Source organism: Tachyglossus aculeatus, chromosome X5 (assembly GCF_015852505.1).
Source record: "Tachyglossus aculeatus isolate mTacAcu1 chromosome X5, mTacAcu1.pri, whole genome shotgun sequence".
Lineage (NCBI taxonomy): Eukaryota > Metazoa > Chordata > Mammalia > Monotremata > Tachyglossidae > Tachyglossus > Tachyglossus aculeatus.
In genome coordinates, this window is record NC_052097.1 from 11,221,247 (window position 1) to 11,234,752 (window position 13,506).

At 47.8% G+C, this 13,506-nt stretch overlaps 1 protein-coding gene across 2 annotated transcripts in view; it reads left to right on the top strand.

Annotated features, from left to right (window-relative positions):
- The window catches only part of RAP1GDS1 (Rap1 GTPase-GDP dissociation stimulator 1), a 108,064-nt gene that overhangs the window by 53,998 nt on the left and 40,560 nt on the right, over positions 1-13,506 (top strand). The window contains exon 5 of one of the 2 annotated variants that reach the window (XM_038769171.1): positions 8,630-8,776. The exons of the other annotated variant lie outside the window; for it this stretch is intronic. Within the exon in view, the coding sequence (XP_038625099.1) occupies positions 8,630-8,776 (147 nt within the window). The remainder of the gene's footprint in view (positions 1-8,629; positions 8,777-13,506) is intronic. 2 annotated transcript variants of the gene reach the window in all.

Sequence of the window (13,506 nt, forward strand, 5' to 3'; positions counted from 1 at the left end):
AACAGTGGGCTCACAGTCTACAAGTAGGGCTTTGACAGCGCTTAGAATAGTGCTTGGCACATAGTAAGCGCTTAACAAATACCAACAAAAAAAAGGGGGAAATAAATAGAATAATAAGTATGTGCAAGTAAAGTAAATCTACTATATTTTGTTAATGATGGGCATTTAGCTTTAATTCTGTTTGTTCTGACAACTTGACACCTGTCCACGTGTTCTGTTTTGTTGTCTGTCTCCCCCTTCTCGACTGCGAGCCTGCCGCTGAGTAGGGACCGTCTCTAGATGTTGCCAACTTGTACTTCCCAAGCGCTTAGTACAGTGCTCTGCCCACAGTAAGCGCTCAATAAATACGATTGAATGAATGAATGAATTTATTCAGCACTTACTTTGCTTGCTTGATTGCTAGGCACTGTCCTGAGCGCTATATATATATATATATGTTTGTACATATTTATTACTCTATTTATTTTACCTGTACATATCTATCCTATTTATTTTATTCTGTTAATATGTTTGGTTTTGTTCTCTGTCTCCCCCTTCTAGACTGTGAGCCCACTGTTGGGTAGGGACTGTATATGTTGCCAACTTTGGAGTTCCCAAGCGCTTAGTACGGTGCTCTGCACACAGTAAGCGCTCAATAAATACGATTGAATGAATGAATGAATGGATTTGTTCAGCACTTACTTTGCTTGCTTGATTGCTAGGCACTGTCCTGAGCGCTCTATATATGTATATATGTTTGTACATATTTATTACTCTATTTATTTTACTTGTACATATCTATCCTATTTATTTTATTTCGTTAATATGTTTGGTTTTGTTGTCTGTCTCCCCCTTCTAGACTGTGAGCCCGCTGTTGGGCAGGGACCGTCTCTATATGTTGCCAACTTGGACTTCCCAAGCGCTTAGTACAGTGCTCTGGGGGAACTGAGGCACAGAGGAGTGACGTGACTCGCCCAAGGTCACGCAGCAGACAAATGGCAGCAAACCTTGTTACTCCCAGGCCCGTGCCCTAACCCCATGCCATACTGCTTATCTGTCGATGGTTATCGATTGATCTCTGCTATGTACTGAGCGCTCGCTTGCTTTGCGGAGAGCCCCGTACCAAACGCTCGGGAGGGTCCACTCCAACAGAGTTGGTCGATGGGACCCCTGCCCACAAGGAGTTTAGAGGAGGAGTTGGGCGGTAAAAACAGATTATTGGATTGGTTTCCTCACACCCCACAGACCAACGTTTTCAGTCAATGGCTGCCCATGACAAAGGAAGAAATCATCTTTAGGAGGCGTGAAGATGGAGCCATCGCTTAGAACAGTGCATGGCGCATAGGAAGCGCTTAACAAATACCATCATCATCATCATCATCATCATTATTATTATTATGAAGTGAAGTGACTTGCCCAGGGGCACACAGCAGACAAGTGGCAGAGCGGGACTGTACTAAGCACTTGGGAGAGAACAGTATAACCAAGGTGATACTTAGGTTCCCTGCCCAAAGTGAGCTTAGAGTCTAGAGAGATGACCTCTAGGAAAATGGGGATTAAGACTGTGAGCCCCCCTCAGCAGCTTGCATCCTCCCCAGCGCTTAGAACAGTGCTTTGCACATAGTAAGCGCTTAACAAATGCCATCATCATTATGATTATCTAGTCTCGGCTTGCTGCCGCTTTAGTAGAACCCTTGAATTTTGGCCTCTTGATGGCTTCTGCTTAGTTACTCGGTTTGATGAAGAAAAATTGGATGTGGCACCTGCAGTATTGGGGAACATCCAGCTCCCCCATTTTCCTCGCTTTTGGCCCGCTACACGTCCGCCATACACCCCCTGGCCTGGAATGCCCCCCCCTCCGCCCATCCGCCAAGCTAGCTCTCTTCCTCCCTTCGAGGCCCTACTGAGAGCTCACCTCCTCCAGGAGGCCTTCCCAGACTGAGCGCCTCCTCCCTCTGCCCCTCCTCCCCCTCTCCATCCCTCCCACCTTACCTCCTTCCCTTCCCCACAGCACCTGTATATATGTATATATGTTTGTACGTATTTATTACTCTATTTATTTTACTTGTACATATCTATTCTATTTATTTTATTTTGTCAGTATGTTTTGTTTTGTTCTCTGTCCCCCCCTTCTAGACTGTGAGCCCACTGTTGGGTAGGGACCGTCTCTATGTGTTGCCAACTTGCACTTCCCAAGCGCTTAGTACAGTGCTCTACACACTGTAAGCGCTCAGTAAATACAATTGATTGATTCTAAGCCCTAGGGAGGTTACAGGGTACCAAGGTAAGCTTGTATCTACCCCAGCGCTTAGTACAGTGCCTGGCATTCTATCATCCACATAGAGGTGGTAATTTTCATTCGTTCATTCAGTCGTATTTATTGAGCGCTTACTGTGTGCAGAGCACTGGACTAAGCGCTTGGGAAGTCCAGGTCGGCAACATCTAGAGACGGTCCCTACCCGACAGCGGGCTCACAGTCTAGAAGGGGGAGACGGACAACGAAGCAAAACGTATTAACAAAATAAAATAAATAGAAATTATTTATACTATTCTATTGCATATTAATAGAATAAAATAAATAGAATAAATATGTACAAGTAAAATAGAGTAATTACAGAGGTAATCACAGGTAATTAAAGCCATGTGAGTGAACGAATGCCTTCTAGACTGTGAGCCCACTGTTGGGTAGGGACTGCCTCTGTATGTTGCCAACTTGGACTTCCCAAGCGCTTAGTACAGTGCTCTGCACACAGTAAGCGCTCCAAATACGATTGAATGAATGAATGAATGATTCAAGAAGCGTCGCTTCGCTTCTCTGGGCCTCAGTGACCTCATCTGTGAAATGGGGATGAAGACCGTGAGCCCCCCGTGGGACAATCTGATCACCTTGTATCTCTGCCAGCGCTCAGAAGAGCGCTCGGCACATAGTAAGCGCTTAACAAATACCATCGTTATTGCTGTTGTTCAAGAGAGTGGGCTTAAATGAAACAGCACGGGAAAGCGTGGCGGAGTGGAAAGAGCCCGGGGCTGGGAGTCCAAAGGTCATGGGTTCTAATCCCGGCTCCGCCACTTGTCAGCTGTGTGACTTTGGACAAGCCACTTCACTTCTCTGGGCCTCAGTTACCTCATCTGCGTGGCTCAGTGGAAAGAGCCCGGGCTTTGGAGTCAGAGGTCACGGGGTCTAATCCCGGCCCCGCCAATTCATTCGGTCGTATTTATTGAGCGCTCACTGTGTGCAGAGCACTGTACTGAGCGCTTGAAATGACCAGGGAATATGTCTGTTTACTGTTACATTGTGCTCTCCCAAGCACTTAGTACAGTGCTCTGCACACAGTAAGTGTGTTCTGACGTGTTCTGACACACTGTACTAAGCCAGTTGTCAGCTGGGTGACTTTGGGCAAGCCACTTAACTTCTCTGGGCCTCAGTTCCCTCATCTGGAAAATGGGGATTAAGACTGTGAGCCCCCCGTGGGACAACCTGATCACCTTGTAACCCCCCCAGCGCTTAGAACAGGGCTTTGCACATAGTAAGCTCTTAATAAATGCCATCATTATTATTATTATCAAAATGGGGATTAAGACTGTGAGCCCCCCGTGGGACAACCTGATCACCTTGTAACCTCCCCAGCGCTTAGAATAGTACTTTGCACCTAGTGAGCGCTTAATAAATGTCATCAAAAAATCAATCGTATTTATTGAGCGCTTACTGTGTGCAGAGCACTGTACTAAGCGCTTGGGAAGTACAAGTTGGCAACATATAGAGACAGTCGCTACCCAGCAGTGGGCTCACAGTCTAGAAGGGGGAGACAGAGAACAAAACCAAGCATATTAACAAAATAAAATAAATAGAATAAATATGTACAAGTAAAATAAATAAATCAATAAATAGAGTAATAAATATGTACAAACATATATATGAAACAGTCCCTGTCCCACACAGGGCTCTCTGTCTAAGAGGGAGGGAGAAAAGGCATTTTTTCCCTCATTCTCCAGCTGAGGAAAGGGAGGCCCAGAGAGGTTCGGTGACTTGCCTAAGGTCTCACAGCAGGCGAGGGGCAGAGCCGGGATTAGAATCTGGGTCTTGGTTCTCTTAGAGAAGCAGCGTGGCTCAGTGGAAAAGAGCCCGGGCTTTGGAGTCAGAGGTCATGGGTTCGAATCCCAGCTCTGCCAATTGTCAGCTGGGTGACTGTGGGCAAGTCACTTCACTTCTCTGGGCCTCAGTTCCCACATCTGTAGAAATGGGGATGAAGACTGTGAGCCCCCCGTGGGACAACCTGATGACCTTGTAACCTCCCCAGCACTTAGAACAGTGCTTTGCACATAGTAATTGCTTAATAAATGCCATCATTATTATTATTATTATTAGGCCCAGGGTCTCTCCACTAGGCCACCTGTCCTGGAGGTGATAGACAAATAATACACTAATTGTGGTATTTGTAGATAAATAATACACTAACTGTGGTCTTTGTGCTATGTGCCAAGCGCTCTACTAAGCGCTGGGGTAGATATACAATCATCAAGAGAAGCAGCGTGGCTCAGTGGAAAAGAGCCCGGGCTTTGGAGTCAGAGGTCATAGGTTCGAATCCCAGCTCTGCCAATTGTCAGCTGGGTGACTTTGGGCAAGTCACTTCACTTCTCTGGGCCTCAGTTCCCTCATCTGTAAAAATGGGGATGAAGGCTGTGAGCCCCCCGTGGGACAACCTGATCACCTTGTAACCTCCCCAGTGCTTACAACAGTGCTTGGCACATAGTAAGCGCTTAATAAATGCCATCATTATTATATCAAGTCCCACTGGGGGCTCACAGGTTAAGTAGGAGAGAGATCAGGTATTGAATCCCCATTTTGCAGTTGAGGAAAAAGAAACCGAGGCACAGAGAAGCCACTAGGCCACACTGCTTCCCTTGGGGCAAGCCCCCCATCTCAGGGCGGAGAAGAGAAGCCCCCGTGGAGGTGGGGAATTCATTCATTCATTCATCCAGTTGTATTTATTGAGCGCTTCCTGTGTGCAGAGCACTGTACTAAGCGCTTGGGAAGTACAAGTTGCAACATATAGAGACGGTCCCTACCCAACAGTGGGCTCACAGTCTAGAAGAGTGGGCTCAATTGGCTCAGCAGGGAAGCTTAATATGTTTGTTTATTGTCATATTTATTCATTCAGTCAGTCAGTCATATTTATTGAGTGCTTACTGTGTGCAGAGCACTGTACTAAGCGCTTGGGAAGTACAAGTTGCAACATATAGAGACGGTCCCTACCCAACAACGGGCTTACAGTCTAGAAGAGTGGGCTCAGTTGGCTCAGCAGGGAAGCTTGGTGTGTTTGTTCATTGTCATATTTATTCATTCATTCAGTCAGTCATATCTATTGAGCGCTTACTGTGTGCAGAGCACTGTACTAAGCGCTTGGGAAGTACAAGTTGCAACATATAGAGACGGTCCCTACCCAACAGTGGGCTCACAGTCTAGAAGAGTGGGCTCAGTTGGCTCAGCAGGGAAGCTTGGTGTGTTTGTTCATTGTCATATTTATTCATTCATTCAGTCAGTCATATTTATTGAGCGCTTACTGTGTGCAGAGCACTGTACTAAGCGCTTGGGAAGCACAAGTTGCAACATATAGAGACGGTCCCTACCCAACAGTGGGCTCACAGTCTAGAAGAGTGGGCTCAGTTGGCTCAGCAGGGAAGCTTGATATGTTTGTTCATTGTCATATTTATTCATTCAGTCAGTCAGTCATATTTATTGAGCGCTTACTGTGTGCAGAGCACTGTACTAAGCGCTTGGGAAGTACAAGTTGCAACATATAGAGACGGTCCCTACCCAACAGTGGGCTCACAGTCTAGAAGAGTGGGCTCAGTTGGCTCAGCAGGGAAGCTTGATATGTTTGTTCATTGTCATATTTATTCATTCAGTCAGTCAGTCATATTTATTGAGCGCTTACTGTGTGCAGAGCACTGTACTAAGCGCTTGGGAAGTCCAAGTTGTCTACATAGAGAGATGCTCCCTACCCAACAATGGACTCACAGTCTAGAAGGGGGAGGCACACAACAAAACCAAACATGTGGACAGGTATCAAGTCATCAGAACACACTTACTGTGTGCAGAGCACTGTACTAAGCGCTTGGGAGAGCACAGAATAACAGTAAACAGGCATATTCCCTGTTCATTTCTTGAGTTCCTTCAGGGAGCGCAGAGCGCTGCGCTAGATGCTCGGGTGAGGTCAGTGTCCTCTAGCCGCCGTCTCCTTCCTCCCTCTTCTCCCTTCCTCCTCCTCTTCCCCCTTTGCGTCCGTTCATTCGTATTTATTGAGCGCTTACTGTGTGCAGAGCACTGTACTGAGTGCTTGGGAAGTACAAGTCGGCAACGGATAGAGACGGTCCCTACCCAACAGTGGGGTCACAGTCTAGAAGCGGGGAGATGGGCAGCAAAACAAGTAGGCAGGCATTTATTTACTATGTGCAAAGCACTGTTCTAAGCGCTGGGGAGGTTACAAGGGGATCAGGTTGTCCCACGGGGGGCTCACAGTCTTAACTCCCATTTTACAGATGAGGGAACTGAGGCCCAGAGAAGCAAAGTGACTTGCCCAGAGTCACACAGAGAAGCAGCGTGGCTCAGTGGATAGAGCCCAGGCTTTGGAGTCAGAGGTCATGGGTTCAAATCCCGGCTCTGCCACTCGTCAGCTGGGTGACTTTGGGCAAGACACTTCACTTCTCCGGGCCTCAGTTACCTCATCTATAAAATAGGGATTTAAGACGTGAACCGCCCGTGGGACAACCTGATCACCTTGTATCCTCCCCAGCGCTTAGAACAGTGCTTGGCACATAGTAAGCGCTTAATAAATGCCGTTATTATTATTATTTACCTTCTCTGTGCCTCAGTTACCTCATCTGTGAAATGGGGATGAAGACTGTGAGCCCCACATGGGACACCCTGATTACCTTGTATCTACCCCAACGCTTAGAACAGTGCTTTGCACATAGTAAGCGCTTAATAAATGCCGTTATTATTATTATTTACCTTCTCTGTGCCTCAGTTACCTCATCTGTGAAATGGGGATGAAGACTGTGAGCCCCACATGGGACACCCTGATTACCTTGTATCTACCCCAGCGCTTAGAACAGTGCTTGGCACATAGTAAGCGCTTAATAAATGCCGTTATTATTATTATTTAACTTCTCTGTGCCTCAGTTACCTCATCTGTGAAATGGGGATGAAGACTGTGAGCCCCACATGGGACACCCTGATTACCTTGTATCTACCCCAGCGCTTAGAACAGTGCTTGGCACATAGTAAGCGCTTAATAAATGCCCTCATTCTTATTATTATTACGTGGGACAGCCTGACTTGTCTTGCATCTTCCCCAGTGCTTAGTACAGTGCTCGGCACGTAGTAAGCACTTAACTAGCACAGTGCTGATGATTATTATTATTATCATTATTAAAATGGGGGGAGCAGAGTGGGATAGGGAGGGGGGCGCCTCTTGTCCACACCTTTCCCCCGCCTCCCTCCGTTAAATCATTAATAATAATAATAATAATAATAATGGCATTTATTAAGCGCTTACTATGTGCAAAGCACTGTTCTAAGCACTGGATTATGCTTTGGGGCTAGGAAGAGGAGGGTAAAGAAGCAGTGTGGCCTAGTGGGTAGAGCCCAAGCCTGGGAATCAGAAGGACCTGGGTTCTAACCCGCTTGTCAGCTGCGTCACCTTGGACAAGTCACTTCACTTCTCTGGGCCTCAGTCCCCTCATCTGTAAAATGGGGATTAAGGCCATGAGGCCCACCTGGGACGTGCCCTGTGTCCAACCCGATCTGCTGGTAGAGGCCCCAGCGCTCAGTACAGTGCCTGGCACTTAGTAGGTGCTTAACAGATACCATTAAGACTGAAAAAAATTCCCAGTTCCCTCGCCACGTCCTCCGTTGGTTTACTAAGGCGAGGTCCGGGGTCTGTCCGAGCATCGTGTGAATCTCCTCATTGAAAGAAGTTGCCGGGATTCCCCGTTGCATTTTGTGTAGAGGCCCCAGCGCTCAGTACAGTGCCTGGCACTTAGTAGGTGCTTAACAGATACCATTAAGACTGAAAAAAATTCCCAGTTCCCTCGCCACGTCCTCCGTTGATTTAATAAGGTGAGGTCCGGAGTCTGTCCGAGCATCCTGTGAATCTTCTCATTGAAAGAAGTTGCCAGGATTCCCCGTTGCGTTTTGTGTAGAGGCCCCAGCGCTCAGTACAGTGCCTGGCACTTAGTAGGTGCTTAACAGATACCATTAAGAATGAAAAAAATTCCCAGTTCCCTCGCCACATCCTCCGTTGATTTACTAAGGCGAGGGCCAGAGTCTGTCGGAGCATCGTGTGAATCTCCTCGTTGAAAGTTGCCGGGATTCCCCGTTGCGTTTTGTGTAGAGGCCCCAGCGCTCAGTACAGTGCCTGGCACTTAGTAGGTGCTTAACAGATACCATTAAGAATGAAAAAAATTCCCAGTTCCCTCGCCACATCCTCCGTTGATTTACTAAGGCGAGGTCCGGAGTCTGTCGGAGCATCGTGTGAATCTCCTCGTTGAAAGTTGCCGGCATTCCCCGTTGCGTTTTGTGCTTGTCGCGTCAAGGTGCGCGTTTTGATTTTGGTTTTCATTTTCCATTTAACTCTTTGTTTTCCAGATGAGGGCAGGCGTGCAGTTGACCAGGCTGGCGGGGCACAGATTGTAATTGACCATTTAAGGTCACTGGGCAGTGTAACAGAAACCGCCAATGAGAAGCTCTTGACTGTCTTTTGTGGCATGCTGATGAACTATAGCAATGAGAATGGTAAACAAATGGGAACGCTCTCGCTTTCTGTCTGGGGGAGGAATTCCCAAAAACACATCCTACCCAGGGCGGGAGCAAAGGATTTGGAAGAGCGGGCCACCGCGGACCACCGACGGTTCAGATGCGGGGCGGAAAAAGGCGTTGGGGGTTGCGGGGGGATCTGTGAGAGAGAAAGTACGGCTTCCCAAATTCAAAACGGCCCCCTGGAAATAAACTCTATTTACATCGATGGGGTTACTCCGCGTTGACGGATTAAAAAGAAAAAAGCACTCGGTCGGCCGATTCACAAAATATTAAAATGCCGCCAGGGAATCCCTCTCTTAATTAATTTTGGGTACATCTGCTGCTAAACGTATCCGTTACGGCTGGAGTATTTTTGCCTAAGAGAAAGGTTTCCCTGAAAAAAAAAATGCCCTGTCGGCAAAAATGTTTTCCATTTTCAAATGAGCGAATTTTGAAAGGGTTGCGTTAAGCTAGTTCATGTGACTCTCACGTGGCCCTTGTAATACAGTTGTGCTAACAGTTCTTTTTTGGTCATATGGTACTGTATGTAAACTAGTTCTATTTTCTGATCTAGGGGAAGTTGCCATTAAGATTAGCCAGAGGGCATCCATGTTGACAGTAATCTGCCTTCTGTCCTGGTATGGACAGAGTCTCTCTCTTTCTCTGTGTGTGTCTCTCTCTCCCCACACCCTGAAATTAGTCCCAGGATGAGGGGCTAGTGTAGGGGGAGTCGGGGCAGTGACAGAAAGGGACAGATCCAGGGACCTGGACCAGCACTGGGAAGAGTCACTATTGCACTGGTGGAGGGGAGGGGAAAGGGAACCAAACTACCAGGAGCCAGGCCTAGTGAGAGAGACAGAGGTTAGGGAGCGGGATGGAAGAGGAGAGGGAGTGAGGGAAGGGAGGGAGAGGGGTGGAAGGAGAGAAAGAGGGAGGAAGGAAAGGGAGAGGGAGGGAGGGGAGGAAAGAGGTGGAAGGGGAAAGAGAGGGAAGGAAGGGAGGGAGAGGGGTGGAAGGAGAGAAAGAGGGAGGAAGAGAAGGAGGGAAGGAAAGGGATAGGAAGGGAGAGGGATGGAGGGAAGGAAAGAGGTGGAAGGGGAAAGAGAGGGAAGGAAGGGAGGGAAAGGGGTGGAAGGAGAGAAAGAGGGAGGAAGGGAAGGAGGGAAGGAAAGGGATAGGAAGGGAGAGGGATGGAGGGAAGGAAAGAGGTGGAAGGGGAAAGAGAGGGAAGGAAGGGAGGGAAAGGGGTGGAAGGAGAGAAAGAGGGAGGAAGGGAAGGAGAGAGAAGGAAGGAAGGAAAGGGATGGGAAGGGAGAGGGACAGACGGAAGGAAAGGGGTGGAAGGGGAAAGAGAGGGAAGGAAGGGAGGGAGAGGGGTGGAAGGAGAGAAAGGGAGGAAGGAAAGGAGAGAGAAGGAGGGAAGGAAATGGATAGGAAGGGAGAGGGATGAGGGAAGGAAAGGGGTGGAAGAGGAAAGAGGGAAGGAAGGGAGGGAGAGGGGTGGAACAGAGAAAGGGAGGAAGAAAAGGAGGGAAGGAAAGGGATAGGAAGGGAGAGGGACGGAGGGAAGGAAAGGGGTGGAAGGGGAAAGAGAGGGAAGGAAGGGAGGGAGGGGGTGGAAGGAGAGAGAAGGAGGGAAGGAAATGGATAGGAAGGGAGAGGGACGAGGGAAGGAAAGGGGTGGAAGGGGAAAGTGAGGGAAGGAAGGGAGGGAGAGGGGTGAAAGGAGAGAAAGAGGGAGGAAGGGGGAAGGAGGGAAGGAAAGGGATAGGAAGGGAGAGGGATGGAAGGGGAGGGAGAGGGACGAGGGAAGGAAAGGGGTGGAAGGGGAAAGTGAGGGAAGGAAGGGTGGGAGAGGGAAGGAGAGAAGGAGGGAAGGAAAGGGATAGAAAGGGAGAGGGATGGAAGGGGAGGGAGAGGGGTGGAAGAGAAGGGGGGAGGGACGGAAGGAAAGGCATGGAAGGGGATAAAGAGAGCTGGAGGGAGAGTTAGGAAGGGAAGAAAAGGGATGGAAGGGGAGGGAGAGAAGGAGACGGATGGAAGGAAAGAGAGAGAGAGAAGAGGGAGGAGTCTGTCAAACTTCTTCATGAATGTAGCTAAGTACTGAGATGTCGTTTTCCTGTCTTCTGCCTAGTTGACCAATCGAGATTTACCTATTTGCTTCACAAAATTAATTCGCAACTGTTTCTCTTCAGCCCTTATTTACTACCACTGTCAGCTGGTACCATTTCCTTCTCGCAGGTTCTCTTTCCCAAAGTCTTCCCTGACCGGAGCATGCCTTGTCCATCCATTCCCAGTCATCTTGATTATTCAGAGAGTAATTGGCCCGGGATTTTCTGATTCTTGGTTATTTCGCTAATTAGCACTTCTCTTGGTGTTAATGGTTCCGGCAGTGTCTGCTCACTGTGGCCTGGATAATAATGATGGCATTTTATTATGTGCTGAGGAGGTTACAAGGTGATCAGGTTGTCCCACTGGGGGCTCACAGCCTTAATCCCCATTTTCCAGATGAGGGAACTGAGGCCCAGAGAAGTGAAGTGATTTGCCCCAAGTCACCCAGCTGACAAGTGGTGGAGCCGGGATTTGAACCCACGACCTCTGACCCCAAAGCCCGGGCTCTTTCCACTGAGCCACGCCGCTTCTCTGGATGAATTATTCCAACCTCTGGAGGGTCTAAAGAATTCAGAGCCCCGCTTGGTACCCAAGAAGCCACACAAACTCCTTCAGGCCGCTAAAGGGCCACTCCACAAAAAAGTGTTCCAGTGCACCAAATAGCCTTAAGGTCCCAAGAAATTATGAAGTCCCAAGAATGCCGCTTCCAAAAGCATCTGCTAGAAAGCGGCGGGATTTAGGAACGGGAACTATTTTGCGGGATCTCAAAGCGGGAGCTGTTTTGCGGGGTCTGTTCGGTGAGGAAATTCTTCCGTATTGAGTGTTTTATTTCAGCAGTGTTTCACTTCTCTGTATTTTTCCATTTCTTTCCTGATGCCCTGCTGGACTTGCTATGCCCCCAGCTTTTTCATCCTCCTTTAAGAAAGAAAAAAACCGAATTTAAGTGCTTATTATGTACAAAGCACAGTACCAAGCGCTGAAGTAGATGATGATGATGGTATTTAAGCACTTACTATGTGCAAAGCACTGTTCTAAACACTGGGGAGGTTACAGGGTGATCAGGTTGGCCCACGGGGGGCTCACAGTTTTAATCCCCATTTTACAGATGAGGGAACTGAGGCACAGAGAAGTGAAGTGACCTGCCCAGAGTCACACAGCCGACAAGTGGCAGCGCCAGGATTACCGGATTTGTATCAGGGGAGAAGTGGCATTTTAGGTTAAAAGTAGATTATATGGTGGGATTATATGTTTGTTGTTGTATTGTCCTCTCCCAAGCGCTTAGTACAGTGCTTTGCACGCAGTAAGCGCTCAATAAATACGATTGAATGAATGAGGGCTTCCATTGGCAGCCTGCCAGAGTCATGGAAAATACGTTCTGCTGTAAAATGGGGATGAAGACTGTGAGCCCCATGTTGCACAGAGACTGTGTCCAAACTCATTAGCCTGTATAATAATGATGGCATTTGTTAAGCGCTTACTATGTGCGAAGCACTGTTCTAAGCGCTTGGGGGGGATACAAGGTGATCAGGTTGTCCCACTGGGGGCTCACAGTCTTCATCCCCGTTTTACAGATGAGGGAAGTGAGGCCCAGAGAATAATAATAATAATGATAATAATAATGGCATTTATTAAGCGCTTACTATGTGCAAAGCACTGTTCTAAGCGCTGGGGAGGTTACAAGGTGATCAGGTTGTCCCACGGAGGGCTCATAGTCTTAATTCCCATTTTACAGATGAGGTAACTGAGGCACAGAAAAGTGAAGTAACTTGCCCAAAGTCATACAGCTGACAAGTGGTGGAGCTGGGATTTGAACCCATGACCTCTGACTCCAAAGCCCGGGCTCTTTTCACTGAGCCACGCTGCTTCAGAGAAGTGAATTGACTTGCCCAAAGTCACCCTGCTGACAAGCAGCAGAGCCGGGATTAGAACCCATGACCTCTGACTCCAAAGCCCGGGCTCTTTCCACTGAGCCACGCTGCTTCTCCACCACAGCGCTTAGAACAGTGCTTGACACATACTAAGTGTTCAACAAATTCTGTTATTATTATTATTATTATTCTCCCTGCTCACTATAACTATTTTTGGGTTGTTCTGGCAACTTGACACCAGTCCACATGTTTTGTTTTGTTGTCTGTCTCCCCCTTCTAGACTGTGAGCCCGCTGTTGGGTAGGGACCGTCTATTATATGTCGCCAACTTGGACTTCCCAAGCGCTTAGTACAGTGCTCTGCACACAGTAAGCGCTCAATAAATACGATTGAATGAATGAATGAATAAGCAATGGTTGTAAAGCACAATGTTGCCAGCAGAGGGAGCGCTGTCAAACCATTGGATTCCTAATACAGTGTCAGATTGGGCAGTGAATATAATAATAATAATTATAATTATTATTATTATTATGACTATACTGCTTTTTATAATTAAATCCAGCAATCAATGGTATTTACTGAGCGCTTACTATATGCAGAGCACTGTACTAAGCACTTGGGAGAATCCAATGTAATAATAATAATAATAATGACGATATTGGTTAAGCGCTTACTCTGTGCCAAGCACTATTCTAAGCACTGGGGGAGATTCAGGGTCATCAGGTTGTCCCACGAGGGGCTCACAGTC